Raw genomic sequence first — 22,247 nt, 5'->3', positions numbered from 1 at the left:
GCTTAATATACGCCCTGGCTCAGTGTGCGTGTTAGAAGGCCGTCTGTGCACATCCACCGAGTGAGAGCTATAAATATGAGCCTCCCATGCCCAGTAGACTCACCAAACCATAGTAACAATTCAACAACCATTCCATATAAAGAAGCATCGAAATCGAGTACTACACAAAACGGTAACAAATACTATATGTATATGTAGTTGTATTCGTATTTGTATTCTGTGCTTTAATATGTTGTTGTTCAAGGTTGCACAATGTGTATTTGCCTGATGACCTGATCTATCGCCTCTTCGAGATTAAACAGCTAGACAAGCTAGTATATCGTAATAGTTGATGGGTTCTTAATTATGCAGAGTATAGTATGGCACTGGTGAAGATTGGACTGTGGGGTGGAAATGGAGGGTCAGCTCAAGACATCACCGTGAAACCCAGCAAACTCACCGGCATGACGATTCGCAGCGGACAAGCTATCGATGCCGTTGGGTTCACCTACATTGGTACAGACGGACAGGAACATGTGGTCGGTCCATGGGGTGGAAATGGCGGAAGCCCAACCACGGTATGGTACAAATTAAATTAAATCGACCCCAACTAGTGAATTAATACTCAAAAGCCTCACCTCTATGAATTGAGGTAACTGCATGGAAATCAGATCATTTTGATAGGTTTTGCAAACATATATATGTTCGCGTTTTCCAAAGAAGGCGAAAGCTTTACAAGTTTGATTAGAAGTTTAATATTGTGTTGTGCATTATACAGTATTTAGTTGCTAGCTTCTAATTAATCTACAAGACAGCAGTGATATACTCTCTATCACTTCCGATTCACGGCAGATATAGATAGTGATAGGAGTTTCTGTATTAGTGGTAGACATTGAAATATTTTACTCGTCAGATAAACTTGATAAAACAGTCAATAAGGTGCAACTCCATTCGTTTCAGGTTATAAGACGATTTGACTTTAGTCAAAGTCAAATTGTTTTAAATTTGACTAAGGTTATAGAAAAAAAGTAGTAATATTTTCAACCCAAGACAAATTTATTATGAAAATATATTTAATTATTGATTTAATGAAACTAATTTAGTATTATAAATATTACTATATTTATCTATAAACTTAGTTAAATTTAAAAGTTTGATTTTGATCAAAGTTAAAACGTCCTGCAACCTAAAATGGAGAGAGTAGTAGTTATTAACCGTAAATAATCAAGTAATCTTAATGCAGATCATATTTGGCCCTTCCGAGCGTGTGAAGGAAGTTTCTGGAACTCATGGCACACTCCAAACCCTAGCGGATATTCTGACGTACCTGAGGATTGTCACGGATGTTACTACGCACGAGTTTGGTGTCCCGAATGGAACGGCCTTCAGTGTCCCGCTCCAGGACGACGCTCGTGTCGTCGGCTTCTTTGCGCGCTCTGGACTGCTCGTCGATGCTATTGGCGTCTATGTCCAACCATGATGCGATGCCCTGCAGCTACGTACCTGTGCCATTGCCCGTTACTGCATGCTCTACAATGGTTTGTGAGAATCAGAGTGGATTATATATGTATTTGCACAACCGAATATTTCAATAATTCCACTCTGATTCTGTGTCGTAAGTCATATATATGTATTGTAAATCGTATATGTATTGTAAGTTGAGGGATCCTGCTGAGTCTGCGTTCTAACTGATAACCTCAAAGCTTGCCTTGTTATTATTTACAAAGTGTGTGCCGTCATTGAATAAAGAATTGTGGTACATACCACATTATATATGTTTACATGGGATTCGAGAATAGTGGCGACAGGCGACGGAAGTCCAATATTTACAGTCAATGTATATATAGTCTCTATGTAACTAGATAAGAACCAAACACGTGTTTTGAGATACAAGACAGGGGGTTTGCTGTACGCCTGTACCTATTAGCTCCAAGTCTCCGACATTTCGAAAACAACAAAACAAGGAAACATATGTTTTTCCAAAGAAAAGAAAATTGCATCTCAATTAACTTGAATTAGCTTTACTGGTGACTTGTAAATGCAATCAATCGTCTTCAGCTTCTCTGCTCGGGTGATCAGCAGACGGCGAGCTCACCGGTCGGACTCGGCGACGACGGCCTATGACGATACGTGATGGCCGATTAACATCGAGGACAGAGAGGAACCGGCGGTCTGAGAAAATTCCACTAAAATTTAATTAAGCATTTTAGGCCATGAGAAATATACAGATGTCCTCCAAGCCTCATTTAATTTTTAAATTGCACATTTTTAATGTTGAGGGCATTAAACCGATTTTTACCTTTTTTTTAAGAATAAATTAAAGGATGCAGTCTAGAATAATCTTGGGATACGACAATTACCATAGAGGAAATAAGCATCCACCCCAAGATGGGGGGACTTTCCTCTGTTATCAAGAACCAATTGAGTTTTAACAAAATGCTGAAAACTCAATTAGCTCATTTGGCAGTTATCGTTCCCTCTATTGAGACAGGGAAAATTTCGGGATAACCGAAGCCATCCCTAGAAAATATCAATACAATGACCACAAGAGGAGACAATTTCGGGATAACCGAAGCCATCCCTAGAGAACATCAATACGATGACCACAAGAGGAGACAAATCCACTCGTGATCCTCCATAACCCACCCTAACACCGCTGTCAGGACCCGCTCGTGAGATGTCCATCTCATTCGTGCATTAGCCTTTCCGGCTACAACCAGCGGCACCCCAATCACAAGAACATGAGCCAGCATGAACGGAGACTTTGCTTGCTGTTCAGCAGCGTAGTGTCAATGGCGACACTGCGAATCGTCCTCGCGCGTGCGGTGGATTGGACCAACGGGCAGTCACGGCTTTACCAGAGTCTGGACGCTGTTATGAGCAGCGTCCCCCGTATGGACGTGATTAGAAATGGCGTCCACAACCGGACGCTGTTCCCACTAGCATCCTCCCTATACATGTAAATCTCACTCCAGAATTACTAGTGAATTAATTTAGGGACAATTGATTACTGCAAATAAAAAAACATTGCGGGTATAAACAGGATGGTACTAACAGCTCTGGGTTGGTTTTGTTATCGACTCATGGTTGTGTAAGAGAGCTGCCAATCATGTGAAACCAGAGCACAACATTTAGCTCCATACAGTTCGACCAACAGAGAAGAGTAGCCTCATGTTGGAAGAAGATGCACAACTGACATATTGATATACTGATTCAGTAAATGTGCGCTCACACAGATGATATTCGCTCAACAAAACTCAAGATGTTCTTTTGCAAGTTATAAGGTTCTGTTCAACATTAAGAACTAGCCAACCAAAATCTTACGTTCAACATGATGAAAAAAAGCGCCCTAACTTAAATGATGCCAATTTTGTTGGCCACATCAAGAGCATCATAGTCTGGAGTGAGCTTCACGTAAGCCTTCTTCTTGCCGTCAGGTCTGTATTACAGAAAATCGATACACCAAGTTGTCAACATACAGAATGAAGCGTATTCAGCCATGAACAAAGGAAGAGAAGTGAGTTCATAACCTGATCAGAGTGTTAACTTTCTTTGCCTGGATGTCATACATCTTCTTGACAGCTGCCTTGATCTTCTTCTTGTCTGCCTTGAGGTCGACGATGAAGACAAGGGTGTTGTTGTCTTCAATCTTCTTCATGGCAGATTCGGTCGTAAGGGGGTACTTGAGGATTTGGTACTGATCAAGCTTGTTCCTGCCAGGTGCACTGACTCTTGGGTACTTAGGGTCTCTCGCCTTCTTCAGGGTCTTTGGTCTGTGAAATGTCACCGAAGTGCGGATCTTCTTTGACTTTCTCTTGATTGACCCAGACTTCACTGCCTTGGCAACCTTCAAGGCTTGTTGAGTCTTTCCATCAGCCTTCTTTACAGCGGCCTAGTTAATTCAACAAGGGACAATTATTTGTCAATAGTTCAGAAATACCTAACCTGGTCATTAGGAAGTAATCCAAAATTAAATGAAGAGATATTATGGGTAAAATTCAGCACAGAACTGCAAGAGGAATTTATTACAGGGGTCCAGAAATAAGAACAAAGCACATACATCCCATAGTAAGAATGTTATTCTCCATTGTGATTGGAATCTATTAAAGACAGACTACAACTATAACTTAACGCTAGAATATTTTTTGGATAAATCAGATCACTAGACTTCCAATATACATTATCACATCAGTAATCAATGTCGAACACCCGTGCTAGATATCTTACATTGCAAAGGTACATACATTTTTCCAGTATTTAGGATCAGAAGCACAAAGCCACTTTATTTGATTAGAAAAATAGACCAATTTTGTCAAACAAAATCAATTTTATAACTGAATGAAAAGCATAGATTGCTTGCAGCTTCCATGTACAAGATTAAAAAAAGCTACTGTCTAAACACCTATAGAACAAGCAAAGGCACACACTGTGGTCTCAGCATTCAGAATGAGTAGGAGGAATTTATCATCAAATAGATCCAAAAACATCGGTTTTCCTCATCATGCCAATACCACAAATGCCGATTGCATTGCTAAAACAAGAAGAAATCAACAACCAGTGAATATTTTTGTTAAGAAAAAACTAAAGCTGTTGTTCTCTCAGACAAATGCCTCGATTGTCCCCATGGTTTAATGGAATGGATTGGATTGGACTCGTCATCTGTTTTTCGTCATCACAGAGAACCGCAACCACCAACCCCCCACAGCAAGAAAGGGGGGAAATAACTAAAAATCAGCAGCAGCAGCAATTTCTAACACAATCACATCACATCACATCACATCATATGATCATTATCTCAAAGCAATTTGAGGAGCAGCTACTACGTATGCTACATCTAGACAACAGCACATCCGCAGGAGAGGGGCGGCTACGCAACAGCGACATGAATCCAGAGGCAATTTGAGTTTTGAGGTAGATGTGCGAGAATGTAAAGCAGACAAACCTTGGGAGCCATCGCGGCCGGCGGAAGGCGGAGCTCGCCGCGGTGGGGTTGGCGGCGGCGCAGCTCGGTGTGGCGGCTGGCGATTCGTAGTAGTGGAGGGTGGCGGCGCGGGGCGCCCGCCTCGTATTTATAGGGTTAGGGTAGTGTGGGAAACCCTAACTGGGCTGCACTGATGGACGGCTCAGATCGGCCGTTGGGATTTGTGGGCCGATTGGGCCTTGTTTGTAATTGGTGGGCTGCACGGGCTACGTCACCGTGTACGGTGTACTGAGCGGATCCATAATGAGTTTTGGCTTTGTTGTTGGCTTGTCTCTGACACGAACGGGTGATATTTAATTTTTTTTGCCACTTTTAAAATGTGGCAATTAATTACGGTGTACTGAGCGGATCCGTAATGAGTTTTGGCTTCTTGCTGGCTTGTCTCTGACACGAACGAGGGATATTTAACTTTTTTGCCACTTTTAAAATGTGGCAATTAATTATTTGCCACTCGCTGTCTATGATATGTGGGTCTAGTGGAAAATCATTTATCACCACTTGTAAGGGTGGCAAATGATTAATTATTCCCGCGAAGGGAGTTGGTTGCGTTTCAGTGTACCGCCCCCTCTACGGCATGTACAGTTGCGGAGCCAGCGATACCAATGAGTCTGAGCGATAAAGGTTATATTTCTTCGCAACATTGCTCAAGTAATTTTTCTAATCGACAATGAAGATGCTAGCGTGGAGTTGAACGGCCGCTCGACTAGCCTAGGAGTTGGCTATGTCCTTGAAGCGTGTGTGCGTCTCTCAACAACTACATATTTGGTCCTCAAATGTAAATGAAACGTGACACGTCACTATTTGTATAAAAAGAGGTGTCTGACTAACCAGATCTAGTCAATACGTGAAGGCCAGCAACTTGGAGCGTGCAATGAAGATGGAAACTACCGAGACGATGTTTATCTAGTTGTGTAAAGCCATAGTGTGAAGGTGGGGCATTTTGGCCAAGTGGTGTGTTGCCCATGGAGGCAGATCTGCTCACCGATAGCCTATCATGTACCAAGGCATCTTTTGAATGTGCGTCTAATGCTAGCAACTTGACCTGCAGGAAGGTTATATCTTGCCCGATGGTTAGCACGAAGCAATATCATGTTGGCGGCATAAGAGTAGTAGCTGACGGTTGCGTAGTGGTTGTGCTGGCAGAACTAGGCAAAAGCTTGTGCAGTGGTACCTAGCAAGGAGGTGGAGGTGCCACTCGCAAACTTAGCGGATTCAACCACTCCTCCACTTGCCAGATTTGTCTCCTCTCCAGATTGGCTCGTGGGGAGCTTCAAGGCGTCCTGGAGAGCATGGAAGTGTTTCTTTGCAATATTGCATGGATTTCGGCGTAAGGCTGTGTAGTATTGGGGAAGGCTCTAAGAAAAAGCCTTGCCTTATTTTATATAGTGTGAACGACGTTTACACTCTTGAGCATCGTTATCTACTTTCAGGCATCATTATTGCTGTTCTTATCTCATACATCTTAACGTTGAGGTCCTCAGGCTTTAGGCGACCTTAAATTTGAATAGGATTGAGCAGTGATGTCAGTCTCTCCTACATGTCTTTGGATGCATCATTTTAGAATTACTACCTCGTGTGTGGCATCTGTTGGTTTAAATCCAGTGCTAGCTAAATTGGCGCTCCCATCTAACAGCATTATAGGACTAACAACTCTCGGTCCGTGGTGCTTGTGAGTCTAGCTTGACCAGAGCTCAACGAGTATGGTAGTTATGAAGTTGGAGATGTGACGTTGACGAGGCACAACAGGTGGCAACCATGATTAGTCCGGTAGAGTTGTGCTTACCACATTCTAGGTTGCTAACTTTGTTGTTTCTAGATGAAGTCGTAGTGATCCATTTACAATTCCTATGTTGTGGTGACAATAACATCATGTTATAGCTAGTTTATAGCAAGTCTTGTAATGTGTTAAGCTTACTAGTCCTATCGTAATAGTTTAGTTCTATAATTAACTATGTATTATTCGATTTGGTCTCTATCTCTTCCTAAAGTGAGACTTCTTGTACGTTCTTTACTTTATAAATAGGACTGCCAACTTACATTTCTGCTCTTGATCATTGTTCACGTAAAAATGCTTTCATCTAGAAGGTGGTAGAGGTGTGACCAAGTTTCATTGCGATGCATTTTCAAACATGAAAAATGAGCAGCTATTGAGATAGACGGGGCAAGAATGGAAACAAATCATTTGTAGTACCATACTCTAATTTTGAGTGGCTAACATGTGGACTCCACAACCAACGGGCTCACAAATCAGTGACCCACGTCAAAGGGTGCAGAGGAGACCCTTCCTATGGGAATGTGGATATCAGGATAAAGATGTACCCAGGAGGTTATGTGCAACTTCTTGAGAATTGGAGTCTGTCATGGAAATAATCAGCCAACTAATCCCCTAACCATTCCTTTTTTCTCCGTTTTTTGAATTTTTTTTTGGCTCCATGTCTGATTTACACGTCGCTCCTTACTCCTCCAGGCTCCTTGCGCGCGTGCAGGAAACCGCTTGTAAGCGGTGCACCGGTTAATGAAAATTTGGGCGCTGTAGTGGTGTGCATGCGTGCCGGTCAGTGGAACCGGTTGAATTAGTAGGCTATTTTGCAAAAAACCTCTCGTGTTTACACGGAATATCACATATGCCTAACGTCCCGTTGTATTTGTTACATATAACCCCTTGTCTTATAGGAAAATACAACGCTAAGAATAGAAAATTCCGCTTATGAAACCAAAATTGTAGTTACTAGCTGATCGAATAAGGGGTGAAAGTAAACTTAGGAATAGCACGAGTTGTTATTTTCTTGAATAGAAGCATTTGCAAGAAGACTACGATTGGAGAGATTGGTCCATACGCGAGATACAGTGACATTGCTTTCATATGGTGCTGTGCGATAGGCTCATGTAAACGAAATATTTCCAAGAAGGCTAATTTTTTTGTTTTTTGAAAATAAAAATAGCCTCATGTAAAACCCTTAGCTTTCTTCTACTAAAGAATTTTGCAGTACTTCAGCCAAGTTTTCAAATATATAAAACTACATATCTTGCAACTGCAAGGAACAAAAGCAGAAAACATTTGGTTGGAGAGCCAAGCACATCAAGCCAAAACCATTTGATTATCTGATTCTGATGTAACTGTCATTGTATCACATTACTCTCAGTGATTCGAATTTCCAAAAACAAGCATTGACGCAATGAAACATATAGCAGCATTTGACAAACTTGAAGCAAACTAATTAACACCCGCTGTTTTTATGTATGCCTTTTCAATCTGCTTATAACCATTGGCACATGAAACATTTTAAAGAATGTCTGAACTCAAAACACTGTCGCAGTAATGGTTCAAGAACTTGGAGAGGCGTCATACAGATTACACATAACTCTTCAAGAATCCTATTCTAATTATTATTGGATGGGCTATTCTACAGACCATAAATGCCCCATTGGCGTGTGTTCTATTATTCTGCATAGTTTCCGCAGTTTATAGGAAAGCAGGATGTTCATCTATAGTCGGGCCTTGACTTGCTTAGCTGGTGCACTCTGCAAATGAAATATTTTGTACAAATCAGACGCTAAATCAAGAATATCATCACAATACATACGACAGAAAGGCATAAAAGGAATTTAAATGGATGCTGTATATCTGGACGCATATGGTTTGCATCCTGGCAGCATGGCAGGTATGCAGTATAGAATGCGTGCTTGAACATTAGTAGTTCCCACACAATAGGCATATAAAATTTCACCTAGAATTAAATGATTTTGCTTACCAGAGGAACCCCATTTGCTGCTCTTTCTGCAAGGTAGGAACAAGGCTTGAAGATGTTGCTATACCGCTTCGCCCACACCTCCAACTTGTCATGGATGTACTTTGCGCCAATGGAATCTGCCCAGAACATGATTCCTCCCCTGATCACACCAACACCAATCAGTAGACAAGTTTTATTAGTATATTCTATTATTTCTTGCAAATTGGTCTAGTTTTATAAACGTACCTATACGGTGGGAATCCCATGCCAAAGATTGAGGCAATGTCGAGGTCAGAAGCCTTGACTGCAATTCCCTCATCAAGAACACGGCAAGCCTCATTTATGACTGGGAAGAAGACCATCTCAACTATGTCCTTCTCGCTTAGCTTCATCAACTGGTATAATTGTATAAAAGTTCTAGAATTTAGATGCTAACTGACCCCTTTTGTCAGAAATATATCACTTGTTGCACGATAGTCTAGTCAATTTAGCATGTATATCATCATCATTGTCAAAATGTGCCACTATATCAGCTCATCTAATTCAGGTACTAGTAATATTACATCAAAGATACAGATTTTTTTGAATTATTTATCCACAGGTGGCATTTACATTTGAAATATAAAATAAAAGGAACTAATAATTATACAAAAGTCATAAAACCATATTTTGAGATAAGGACTCTCCTCGACAGTTATTACAATCCTGGTTTAAGACTTGAATTATTAATTTACCAAGCACCACCCACAAAGTGATTTTATTGCTACAAATGATTTTGAATGAGATGTAGATTTCTCTAGGGAAGTAAAGAGAGTGGGAAAACTCAGAAGGCGAAACCAAACCTCAGTGTCTGGTGTTACTCCAGCCATACTCCTAGATTTTTCAATATATTTCATAATTTCGGGATCAGGAGTTGCCTTCCTCTTGTCCTCATACTTGTAAAAGCCCTTCCGAGAGGCCTCACCTGTGTGAAAGTTGCCCGATTGTGTACGCGTATGAACAAATCCAGCATAAATAAATGGCGAAGAGAAAAATAGACGTGATACATGGACAGTTGCTGATTAATTTTTACCTGTCCTTTTGTCCTCCATCATAAGAGGAATCAACATTGACTTGTAGACCCTCTCTGGGAAGTTCTCAAGGTACTGCATACCAGTGGCCGCAGCAACACCAAAACCAACGAGGTCTGCCAGTCTGCATTGAAGTAACACAAAAGAGGTATTCATATTGAGTCCACCTGACATGGCTCATACACATTCATATAAAAACATTAATGATGCTGCACAAATCATATTCACAAAAACAAAACCAAATAATACATCTGACCTGAATGGACCCATGGGCATTCCAAATTTGGTACATGCACGATCGATCTTGTACACATCCATACCAAGATCAACGAACAGGAGTGCTGACTGAGTGTAAGGAAAGAACATTCTGTTGACTGCGAAACCGGTACAGTTCCCAACCACTATTGGTGTCTTCTTGATTTTCTTCCCAACATCAAGCAAATCAACGACAACTTGTGGTGAGGTGTGCTGGGTGCGGACTATTTCCAGAAGTGGCATGACATGTGCAGGGCTGTGAAGAGCAATCAGTTAGTGGAGGATCATGTGACTAAAAAGATCTGTTAATCCATAAACACTGCATTACCTAAAGAAGTGTGCACCAACAATACAGTCTTTGGACCTTGTTTTCTCACCAATTAGATTAAGATCAATTGTAGATGTATTAGTAGCAAGGACACAATGGGAAGGACAGTACTTCTCCAAGTCAGAAAATATTTGCTGTTTCAATTTCACATTTTCAATAACAGCCTGCAACGAACAATAGAACAATGATAAATGGGCTGACCAACAAAAGACAGATAGTTTTGACCAAATAATTAAGGATAAAGAGCTACCTCAATAACTAAATCCACGTCTTTGAACCTTTCATAATCGAGGACACCTGTTACAAGAGACATGGCTTTCTCATATCTCTCCTCTGTCATTTTCCCTTTCCTCACACGACTCTGCAAATTGGCTGATCAAACAAACTAGTGAGGCAGTTTATCTTTTGTTGCACAGATGTTAATGTGTTAGATAATCACCCACAAATATAAAGGATGATATGAGATGAGGTGTTTTTACCTTTAATTCTGTCAATTCCAGCATTTAGAAACTTCTCATTTACTTCTTTGAGTATAACAGGATAATTACTCAGTATCATCGCAGTTGCAATTCCTGAACCCATAAGTCCACCACCTAGAATGGCAACTTTAGTAACTTTCCTAGGCATCAATCCCAAGTCTGTAGCACCAGGAACCTGTTGTATTCGAGAGAGGATTAGAACAAGAAATGGTTCTATATTAACAATTGACAAAATGTTCTCACACCTTTGATGTTGCCCGTTGAGAAAAGAATACATGAACTAAGTTTTTACATGTATCCGCGAAAAGAAGACCCTGGAAAGCATTTGCTTCCTGCATTTGCATTAGGGAAATGAATTGCGTACAAGCTGTGTACATCACGAAAATACGTGAATAAGGAAGGAATAACACAAGTAGTATCAAGTACCTTCCAGAGCCCAGCTCGGGGTCCCGAAACAATACCTTCTTCAATGACATCAATACAAACAAGCGGATGCTCAAGATTGGCAGCCTGCCTTCGAGCTTGAGCTCTTGCAAACTTGAGAATCTCCCTAGCCTCACCAAGTGGTTCTAGTTTGTCAGTCTTATAAAGACTTTTGATCCATGGCCTTTTTAATTCACAGATATCCAAAGCCCAACGACGAGCAGTATTAACCAAATCATCAGCAGAAACCAAGGAATCAACAAGACCCAATTGGTGTGCCTCTGCACCCTTAATTGGCTTAGATAGCTGATACAAATGGCATAATTAATTAATTGAATCAGGTATGAAACAGGGAATATCACAAAACAGAAAAACCATAGCCTCTCCCTGCAAAAATAAAAAAAGGGAGAGAACCATAGCATCAAGAAGCAAAGATGAAGCAGTATTTACCAGCATCATTTCAAGTGCTTTTGTCAATCCAACAAGACGCGGGAGTCGTTGTGTTCCTAAGAAAATTGAATAAAGTCAATCCCATGGAATTTAAGAAAGCAGCATGTGTATTCATCCCCTTCATATTGAAGGAAATGCTCATGGCATAATAATAATTTGAAATCATAACTGGAGTGACAACAAAAATACAAATATCACTTCAAGCAATTACAGTGCCATAAAACTAATAGGATAGAGTATTTTGGGAGCCAGTGCCATAAACTAATAGGATAGAGTATTTTGGGAGCCAATTTCCAGCATATAAGAATATTGAATCATTGACACCAAATAGAAGTTGAAGTTTAGAATTACCTCCAAATCCTGGAATAACTCCAAGTTGAAGTTCTGGAAGTCCTAATTGAGCTGTGGGAGTTGAAATGCGTGCATGGCATGCCTAATTGAACATACAAGGATTACCAAAGAAGTTATTGCCTCTGAAATATCAAAGATAATAACCAGGATAAAACAAACAAGTACCATAGCAACTTCCAATCCTCCACCAAGAGCAAGACCATCAATTGCAGCCACTGATGGCTTTGTTGCAGCTGTTTAAGACAACATATATGAAAAACTCTCAACACAATCCTTCAATAGGAAAAGCAATCATAGTTCATAGAGGGTGCAAATGAATCAATTACCTTCTAGGGTATCAGTGATAATATCTATTGATATGTAACCAACCTTTGGCTGTTCAACTGTTGAAAAAGTTTAAGGTATAATGAGATCTGTAGAATGGATAGAGAATTCACCATACAGTAAGAACAGTATCACAGATTTGAGAAGTATGACATACCTTTGCCACCATGAACACTACCAAAGGAACTAATATCAAATCCTCCAGAAAATTTTCCTCCTTTCCCTGTCATAATTTAGAAAAAAAAATGTCACTGAAAAGAATAGTGAATCATTCGCAGAATGCACAAAAATCGGCCATGCCTTTAACAGTAGAATATATAATTCCTAAATGAATAAAATAACAAGTACCTGTAACAACAATAGCTTTCACATCATTCCTCCGAAGAGCTTCAGCATAGTTTTCCTTTAAGCTTAGCAATACTGCAAGAGCAAAAGTCATGGTGAAAACAAAGATGGATAAAGGATTTGATACTAATGCGGTACTCAATATTTAGAAGTGTACTGTTAACTCCTCAATTTAAACTAAGGGCATGCGTATTATTCAGAATAGTCATTATCTAAATGAAACCAATGGTATCCTACACATTATTTTGTCTAAAGATGAGGAAGATGCAACTGTATTATTCAACAATGGCATTATTTTGCACTTCAAGTTGCAAGCGATTGCTGTACTACTTCAGAATGGTGTATATGCCACAAATGTTGTATTGTACTTTCGACTCCATGTATGTAATACAACTGGTTCAGCAAAAGCATAATCAGTAATATTTTGCCGATAGTAAGTTTAGGCAGTAAGTTCCATCATTTAATAATAGCAAGTTACAACAAGAAATAGCTGACAGCAACACAGTTATGGCAAGATACAGTAAGATCACACCAATGGGCAAACCACCCTGTAAAGCAGCCAAATCTTTTTGGGTTTCAAACTGCCGAAGGAGAAATTTCAAAGTAATAGCACCCCAAAATCGAAGTATTGCTTAGGACACCCAAACTGTACAGAACTCCGAGATCTCCCATCCAATTCTACCAAAAATACAGTTTATTTGGTAAAGATCTACCAAAAAAAATACAGTTAAAAAGGAAGAATTAGACATCTCGGCATCAAGCTGCATCCCCACACTATCCCCAATCACCAATCAGACAGCTCATGGAAGCAGAATTGAGCCCCAACCCACAATCCCCAGCGTCACAATGACATAATTCTCGAGAGACACCTCTCCACCTCCCAGCTCCCAAAATTCCCCCACTCTCCAGTCAGAGAACCCTACCCCGCAACCCTTCCCCAATCCCAGAAACAAACGAAAGGAGACAAACGACGAGAGAAAGAAGATAGCGTGTACCATCGATGGAGAGCGAGTTGACGGGCGGGTTGCAGATGGTGATGACGGCGACGCCGTCCGCCCCGACCTCCATCTCCGTCCTCCCCTTCGCCGCCGCCGCCGCGGCCATCTCTCCTCCGCTAATCTGTCGGTTCCCCGCTCCGGCGGAGCCTCCAAAGATCTCGCGTTTGGCTCCTCCGCTGTTGCTTTCTCGCTAGAAGGAGTTGGGAGCTTGCAAGCGATGTCTATCTCCGTCTCCGACCAACGATTTATAGCGCGACCCCCCCAAGAGGTGGTTGCCGCGCTGACGAGAGCGCGACGCGATCCATCCCATCTCCTCATCGGCTTCTTTGCCTCGGCTAGCCTCGGGTAATCCCAGGACTGACTTCCCCACTGTAAAATAATTAAATCCTGATTGTCCTGACATGACAGAATTTGATCCAAACATGCCCAAGCAAATATTTTCAAAGGGGAATTTGCCATATGGATTCGAAAATCTCGTTCGAAAAAAGGATATATATTTGTAGTCAAATTTTAACTAAAAAGTTTGACACGTAAATACAGGACAATCATGATGTAATTACAGCTAACTATAATGTAAAACTTGTATATATATCTTTTAAAAATCTCTAAGTGACATACTAATTTCGTGAAAACAGATGTAATGGTACCAAATCCCCTCACAAATACGTGGGTCCTGATTTTTTCCTACATTTCTTGCACAAATTTTAAAGCAAATCATAAGGTTCAAAATTACATTATAGTTATATATAAGTTACAATATAATTACATTACAATTATAGGGTATTTACACCGGGGCTTTTAACTATTTGCCACTCTTACGAGTGGTGCTTAATGATTTGCCACTGGGCCCACATGTCATAGACACATGAGGCCCACATGTCATAGATAGGGTGTGGGAAATCGTTAATTGACATGTCAAAAGAGTGGCAAATAGTTAAGTTTCCTATTTACATCTGTAAAATTTATAGACAAATATAGAGCGAAATCGTTCGAAAAAAAATCATGCGGAAACTGGTTCCAAACGTGTCCAAAATTTTACAGTTTTGTTTTATTTTTTATTAATGAGCCTTGACTTTGTCTATTTCAAGGATGGTATGGAGAAACGAAATATTTGTTATTAAAAATATTTAGGATTAGAAGGAACAACTTTTTATTCGAAATATTAGTACATTTTTTCCACCCTTAGAAAACAAAATTGCGGTTACAGCGATCATGGATAGCTGAAATTTTTACATTTTGGTCCTTTTTAAAAACTTATTTTACAAATAGACCCCTGAAAAAACTTAAACCGGAAATGGTCCTTTTTGGGACGCCAGAGTGGCTGGCGCCGTACCTTAACATGGCGGCGCCAGCCACACTGGCGTCGTGCCCGTGCCACCGTGGCAGTAGGGCTGTCGTGGAGGTGCTGACTAGGCCGAAGGGGGCGCCAGCCAGAGTGGCGCCGCCCCTCATACCACGGCGCCAGCATGGCTGGCGCGCCCCTCCTCTGCGGGCCCCACCAACTTTCTCCCCCCTTCAAAATTTTCGCTTCTGCCTCCGGGCAATGGCTAGCGCCCCCCCAGACCGCGGCGCCAAGGTGGCTGGCGTCCCCCTCCTCCCCCCATCGAAGCCCTTCTGTCTCCAGGCCTCGGCTGGCGCCGCCCTCATGGACCACGGCGCCAGGGTAGCTGGCGCCGCCCTCCCCCCAGCCCGAAACCCTTCTGCCTCGCGGCACTGGCTGGCGCCGCCCTCCCCAACCGCGGCGCCAGGATGGTTGGCTCCGCCCTCTGCCTCCCTGCAAATTGAAGATCTATATTGCACAAATGTACCAATTCACAGTTCGCAATTCAAATCACAATTCACAGATTCGTACGGACTAAAACAAGTTCCAATTGCACAAATCACAATGCCAAAAGTCCATCACATAGTCCATCACATATTCTACACATCAAACAATGCCAAAAGTCCATCACATATTCCACACATCAAACAATGCCAAAAGTCCATCCTATATTCCACACATGAAACAATGTCAAAAGTCCATCACATAGTCCTCACATAGTCCATCACATTTTATATCACATAGTGCACCACATATGTCATACTACCAACAAATAGATTAACTTCATACAAATCACTTCTTCCGTTGGCGTCGAATAGCTTGCGAGCCCGGAGTGTACCTACATTTGAAAATCCAATGTTTAAAACATTTTAAAAACAAAATGAGGGAAATCAAATAACATTTGAGAATGGTAAGCTCATTTTACCTCTTTTTCGCTGCCCGAGTGGATCGCAAGTTGTATTGCGTGGGTTGCGTCCCCTGAGGCGCGTCGGGAAGCTGTGACATGTCTATCTCCTCAGCGTCTGGTGCGACGTAGTCCTCATCCTCCTTCTCGTCGTCGTCATCGTCGTCGCTAGGTGGAGCCGGCGCCTTCCCCTTTCCCCTCCCTTGCGGAATGCGTGACGACGTCGAGCCACCAACTTCTTCACGCTCTTCTATCCTGATGGAGTGTCGAGCGGTACTTGGACGCGCGGATTGAGGTAGTGGTGGTGGTAGTCTCCGCTGTTGGTACACGTCGTCCAATCCAACTGACCTGCAACCTAATCTTGTTGCAAGTTTCCGGCACCTTTGACGAACTTTCTGCATTTCAAAAAAAAAAGAAGTTTGTTAGGCATAACTCAAGTAATGCAAAGTGCTAAATAAATTTTACCTCTAAAACATTGCGGAGTGTGTTCTCCGTGTCCTCACCACCCCTCGGAGCTTGGAGGGCATGCCCCATTTCATTCACACTCCTGAGGAGCTCTCTCGACTGAAAGCGTGAGAAGATATATGTTAGGGTCTAGGGTGCAAATGGAAATAACTTTGACAAATGCAAGAAAACTTATGACTCTGTCTCTAAGTGGGGCATGCTCCATTTGATATCCAACTCTAGTCCGGACATCATAGGGATTCCGCCCCTCATCGGAGTCACGGTCATCCTCGATGTCGGCTTCCGTCCAAGTAGAGCGGAGGAACAGTCTATATGTCCTATGCAGCCAACGAAGGTACTCTGAGAAAAGATGGTTTTGGTGTATAGTCTCGATGTACCTGTCGTTCCTTCCGGCTGTCCTCCATTCATCAATGTATCTATTATGCTCTAGCCCCCAGTCTTTCACCTTCTTTGTTCTCACCCTGTCATACCTAGACAAGTAGAAGGTGATGAAACAATAGTGAGCATCGACAAGGGTTAAATGGTACAAAATTGAACATTGACAATGAAAGCAAACAAAGATAAGAAATATTTACTTGTGTAATTCAACTCCAGTTGAGATGTCCTCAACCGGCCAGTCTTGTTTCTTCCCGAACTGTCGCATGACACGGTGCGGAAGGTGGTACTCAACTGCCCAGAAACAAATCAATGGGCACTGGTACATGAAATAGTCAGAGTCTCGATTGCACATCGAGTTCAGGGTCAGGCTTGAAGCCTCATTTGTGTGGTATGGTAACCACTCAATCTGCAAAAGTTGAAGAGATGTCGTTGGTTAGTATCTCAATTAAAGAAGTAAATGTCTAACTAGAAGTGATATTGGAAGTAAATGTCCATTTCGTTCTTGAATCGTTTTGATCTCCTCTTCCCTCTTGTTTTAATCTTCAAATTTGGGTCAGCAACAAATTCTTCACCATCGTACGGCGGCCACTGTGTGGGTCGAGGTATGGCTCAAAGCGACTTGCCCATGTGTTCACAACGGCTCTTGAAGAGAACTCATACGGCATTCGGTTGGGAGATTCCTCATCAATTGCATGAATCAGATAAACGTGTATAAGATGTGAGCAAGGCATATGGTAGAGCAATGGCCTTTGGCAAGAAAATGAGTTCCCCTCACCTTCAACTTTGAAGGCTCTTGCGCCGAATCTAACACCACCACGCGTTATACCACCCCTCTCTGTGACCTCGTATGTCTTTTTCTGCTTATCGAAACACCTTGCAGTGTGTTTGTTCGCCTTACTTTTTTGCACCTTCATCTTACTATCAACCTTGGTGGACCAACGCTGCCCTAACTGGACTCGCTTCAAAGCTTCATCATGTCTGTTCACAAAGTAGTCATTGCACTTCATGAACGTAAATGATACTATGGCCGTCACTGGAAGCTTACGAACACCAACTAGCACGCTATTGAACTGTTCGGCCATGTTGGTTGTCATGTAACCCCACCGGCGGCCATTTCTATCGTATGCACGAGACCACTTATCTTTATCCAACAACTCATCTTCAAGCCATTTACGAGGACCTTTGGGAATACGCTGCCTTAGTGCCTCAACATCCCTCTCAAATATCCACTTCTCGTCAATCTGATATATCCTTAGGAGCTCTTTTGTCTGGTGCTTGTCCGCACCGGCCTTGTGGAAATTAGCACTGAAGTGCCTCATGCACCATCGGTGGTGAACCGGTGGCAATCCTGGAACAGGAGTTGTCATGGCATTCATTATACCAGCATGTCGATCTGAGATAATACAAACCTCCCTATGCGGCCCAACCACAACCCGTCGGACAAGATCGATAAACCAGCACCAGTCTCGTGAATTCTCTTTCTCCACCAAGGCAAAAGCTAAAGGTACAAGTTGGTCCTCCGCATCAGCTGATAATGCAGTCATCAAGGCACCACCGTATTTCCCAGTTAGGAAGGTTGCATCTATAGCTAGTACTGGCCTACAATGCTTAAAAGCCTCAATGGAAGGACCAAAGCACCAGAATGCACGCATAAAAATTTTCTTGGTCACTCCATCAACGTTGACAACCCTATCAGGATGAGTATCGATGTGGTAGACCATACTGGGATTCCTCTGCTTAATGGCTTGCAGCAAAGTGGGCAAACGGACATATGCTTCACCCCATTCACCGTAAATGAGCTTCATAGCCTTCTCTCGTGCCCTCCAAGCCTTGCCATACTTCACCCTATACTGGAAAACCTCAAATATATACAAAGCTAACGCAGAAGCAGAGAGTGTAGGTTGCAGTTTTATAGCATTGCATAACCTATTTGCTATGAACTTTGATATCAGCTGCCGGTGGCTCCCTGAACCTTCAGCAGTAGCACAACTATGTTCCTTACCTACCCGTGATATCCTCCACGTGCCACTAGACCTCTTAGTTGCATGGACCTTCCATTTGCACCGTGGGTTTTCACATTTAACAGTGTACCTCCTATTTGCGGCAGAATTGACAACACGGTATGGACGATGGTGCACGATGGCGTACTCCTGGAGCCATAGCTTCAATGCGACCATGGATGGGAACTCTAAACCCTTTCTGAGACCATCCACCTGGAATGGTTCTGGCAACTGATCTAGGTTGATGCCGCCATCTAGTAGTGCACCATGGGCATGTGTTAGGTCCCTAAACTCAGGAATGTCCGGCTTCCTCCCAAACACCTTCTCAAACGCACGACATTCCTCTAATGCTAACTTGTCATTATTAGTAAGTGGAGGGAATGGACGGTCATCATCAGAGTCTTCAGCAAATTCAACATCATATTGCTCAACACTTGCCTCCTCGTCAACATCATCTCTATTGACTTCTACTGAGACAGAATCGTGACCACCACTCAATTCGACATCAAAGTAATCATCTGGATTCACATATTGGCCTGCTACTTCTGTCGGGTATTCAGGGTTGACTCCGTACGACGACCAATGAACACTCGCCGACAAATGTTCACTTAGATCAAGCCCCTCTTGTACTAACTCCCTTTTCATCTCCCTCGCTGCATCCACATCATCACTACCGCAATGTCTCTTTGATGGTCCTGCCTCCCATAAATCATTTCCAAGCAAAGGTCTCTTCTTCTCTCCTTCCCCCTCCAAGTCTTCCCGTACCAACTCAGTCTTACTTGCACCCCCTCCACGACGAGAATAATATGTCACAAAATTCTTCTCAACATAATGATAAGAAGGAGATTTGTTTAGATCCAAATTTTCTACGGTACGAACTAACTTTGATGCAAACACCTCTAGAGATCTAAACTGAGACTCTTTTACCAAATCAAAGTAAACTTCCCATTCCAACTGACCTATCACATTTAATATATACTTATGCCCTTGACCAACATCGTATCTCCCATAAAAACGAATCTCCACATTATCCTCGGTCCATCCAAGAACTTCTTTCACTCGTGACCTTAGTTCATCTAGAGTTGGGTGGGTGGGAAACAAAATGGTCTTCAATGACATATCCTCAAACTCAACATGTGCACCAACATAAGGTTCCACCACTCTACCACCGTAGTAAACACGAACAAGTCTATCCATCTACACCAAAAAATCAAATGTAACTTTGCAACAAAAATTAAATCTTCATTCCTAAACGTAGTCCAAACCGACATATTATAACCAATGCATAACTTAAATTGTCCCAAAGCTACTACTCCAAAAAAATATTTAATCCACCTACAACTATCAACAAGTTTACTAGTGCATTACACATCGAAATATTACAAATACTCCGTCATACAACCCAACCTAGTTCTAGTTAACTATAATCAATTTATATAATGCAACCAAAATTTTCTCACCTTCATATAATTAATGGTTAAAAGTTTAACCTATAGACTATAGCATCAAGTCCATCAAATTAAAATTACTTTCATGCCTCAACCATAATTTTTCATCCATCCATCCAACCAAACCATCCAAAAATTAACATTACCACATATATGGTTAAAAAAATCGTGACACCAATGAGTACATTGCAAACATGTAGCACTACAACAAGCCAATCCTAAGAACAAATGCTAAAAATCACAAATTTGGGTAAAAAAGGGGTTCTAGGGTTACCCACCGATCTACAAATTCAACCAATAAAAACGAAAAAAAAGAGGGGTGAATGAAGGAGTCTACCTTTCTCTTCGATTTCCACAAAAAATCCCGCGAAAAACGAGTTTAAATGGAGTGGATTTGAGGTGGGGAGGTGAGGGGAAGAGCTGCTGCTGCTCAGCTCGGGCTGGTGCTTGGGCGAAAATGGGAGTGGGGAGGAGATAGGTGGTGGGGCCTACGGGGTTTAAGGGGTCGGCCCACAGAGGAGGGGCGCGCCAGCCATGCTGGCGCCGTGCTAGGAGGGGCGGCGCTAGTGTGGCTGGCGCCCCCATTCTGCCCAGTCAGCACCTCCACGACAGCCCTAGTGCCACGGTGGCACGGGCACGGCGCCAATGTGGCCGGCGCCGCCATGTTGGGGTACGGCGCCAGCCACTCTGGCGCCCCAAAAAGGACCAATTCCGGTTTAAGTTTTTCCAGGGGTCTATTTGTAAAATAAGTTTTCAAAAAGGACCAAAATGTAAAAATTTCAGTCATGGATAGACCCATTGCGTGACGTTCTCGAAAATCTGCATCAGAACTTCAGTACTTGCAATCATTGGTGGTCCACGTCAGACTTGTAGAAGTAGGATTATCTGTTTAATTATCCTCCCTCCATCCAGATGTGGGTCTATTTTATCATCTGGTTAGTTTTCTCAAAAGAATCTTGATGCGCCCGGGCTAAAGAAATCTGGATTTAATTAGTAGTCATAATCACCACATTCCCGCAACGGATTGCACGAACTAATCATATCCTTAGTTTCCGTAATCCACTACCAACATCCCGATGAATCTCAGCGCAGCTAGCACTGCTATAGCGCAACAGTACCCCTGCGTTGTGCGTCATCCGATCTTCCCGAGTTCCCGTCCGGTTTTCATTGGCCCGTACACGTAGGGGTGTAACGGTGTAAGTGACTAACCCGCAAAACTCACTTATAGGCTAAAATAAACCGTAAACCCGCTTATTTTGACCTATAAGTGGGTTCGCGGCTGACTCACTTACACCCCTATGTACATGACCGTGCATCCATGCTATTCCCATCCAGCTGACCAACTGTGCTCCCAGGTGGCTTGTAGACCCCCGTTTTTTTTATAACAGGAATCATTCGTGTAAACAGTACCATTTCCCTGGATCAAGTAGTCTGGTACACACGAGTTCATAGCTGAAATACCAAAAGCACATACACGAGAGTCTAGTGCTAATTATTACATCATAAGCCCGCAGGCATTGTCTTAAATCATCGGACCGAGCGGTCCGGAATACATCCAAAAGCAGAAATAGATGAGGCAGCGGAATTCAGGCAGCGGCATGCCATTGCCACAGGCAACGACCGTACTAAGACCTACTGAGCGCCATCGTCTTCATCTCCCTCCTGGTAGTAGGCATAGGGATCCTCCGAAGCTTCATCTCCCGCTTCTGATTAATTTTATATTTGCAAGGGTGAGTACCAACCGTACTCAGCAAGCCACCACAGCAACAATGCATATGAAAGGGGTATTCAAAGGATGGCTATGGTTCCTTTGCGCAAAGCCAGTTTTGTAATTCTTTTCACAAGCCTAAGACCTAGCACAGACTGATCAAATTTTAGTGCCAGTGTTCATATTAAACAATGACGGTTCTGTCCACCATCCATTGTGATCCCAAGGATAGCTTCCCGCCATTGAGTCGTTATGGTTTTCTGAGGACGTCCACATTCTCGCCTCTCAGGAAGTGGCTCCATCAGCATA

The 22,247-nt window shown here is 42.4% G+C and overlaps 3 protein-coding genes and 2 non-coding genes across 5 annotated transcripts; 1 reads left to right on the top strand and 4 right to left on the bottom strand.

Moving 5' to 3' along the window:
* The first annotated feature begins 119 nt into the window (after nt 1-119).
* On the top strand, nt 120-1,527 carry LOC127760649 (salt stress-induced protein-like). Its single transcript, XM_052284936.1, has 3 exons — nt 120-172; nt 352-557; nt 1,223-1,527. The coding sequence occupies exons 2-3, from the start codon at nt 360-362 to the stop codon at nt 1,457-1,459; spliced, it is 435 nt and encodes a 144-aa protein (XP_052140896.1). The 5' UTR covers nt 120-172; nt 352-359; the 3' UTR covers nt 1,460-1,527.
* Nucleotides 1,528-3,153: 1,626 nt separating this feature from the next.
* On the bottom strand, nt 3,154-5,014 carry LOC127768476 (60S ribosomal protein L23A-like). Its single transcript, XM_052294097.1, has 3 exons — nt 4,922-5,014; nt 3,510-3,871; nt 3,154-3,418 (listed from the first exon to the last, which is right to left on the bottom strand). Exons 1-3 carry the CDS (start codon nt 4,931-4,933, stop codon nt 3,334-3,336), a joined length of 459 nt encoding a protein of 152 aa, XP_052150057.1. The 5' UTR covers nt 4,934-5,014; the 3' UTR covers nt 3,154-3,333.
* LOC127760883 (small nucleolar RNA Z105) lies at nt 4,421-4,487 on the bottom strand. Its single transcript, XR_008015160.1, has one exon. It is a non-coding gene; the product is annotated as a small nucleolar RNA Z105 (small nucleolar RNA).
* LOC127760915 (small nucleolar RNA SNOR75) lies at nt 4,573-4,660 on the bottom strand. The gene has a single exon (XR_008015190.1). It is a non-coding gene; the product is annotated as a small nucleolar RNA SNOR75 (small nucleolar RNA).
* A 3,003-nt stretch (nt 5,015-8,017) lies between the features above and the next one.
* On the bottom strand, nt 8,018-14,019 carry LOC127785171 (glyoxysomal fatty acid beta-oxidation multifunctional protein MFP-a-like). Its single transcript, XM_052312595.1, has 18 exons — nt 13,712-14,019; nt 12,720-12,791; nt 12,529-12,594; nt 12,374-12,430; nt 12,213-12,280; nt 12,048-12,129; nt 11,697-11,752; nt 11,250-11,552; nt 11,069-11,155; nt 10,824-10,998; nt 10,595-10,716; nt 10,345-10,508; nt 10,018-10,272; nt 9,764-9,885; nt 9,534-9,655; nt 8,938-9,086; nt 8,713-8,851; nt 8,018-8,482 (listed from the first exon to the last, which is right to left on the bottom strand). Exons 1-18 carry the CDS (start codon nt 13,818-13,820, stop codon nt 8,447-8,449), a joined length of 2,184 nt encoding a protein of 727 aa, XP_052168555.1. The 5' UTR covers nt 13,821-14,019; the 3' UTR covers nt 8,018-8,446.
* Nucleotides 14,020-22,247: the final 8,228 nt, after the last annotated feature.

The sequence above is a fragment of the Oryza glaberrima genome, chromosome 1 (assembly GCF_000147395.1).
Source record: "Oryza glaberrima chromosome 1, OglaRS2, whole genome shotgun sequence".
NCBI lineage: Eukaryota > Viridiplantae > Streptophyta > Magnoliopsida > Poales > Poaceae > Oryza > Oryza glaberrima.
This window is presented reverse-complemented; position numbering and strand designations above follow the sequence as displayed.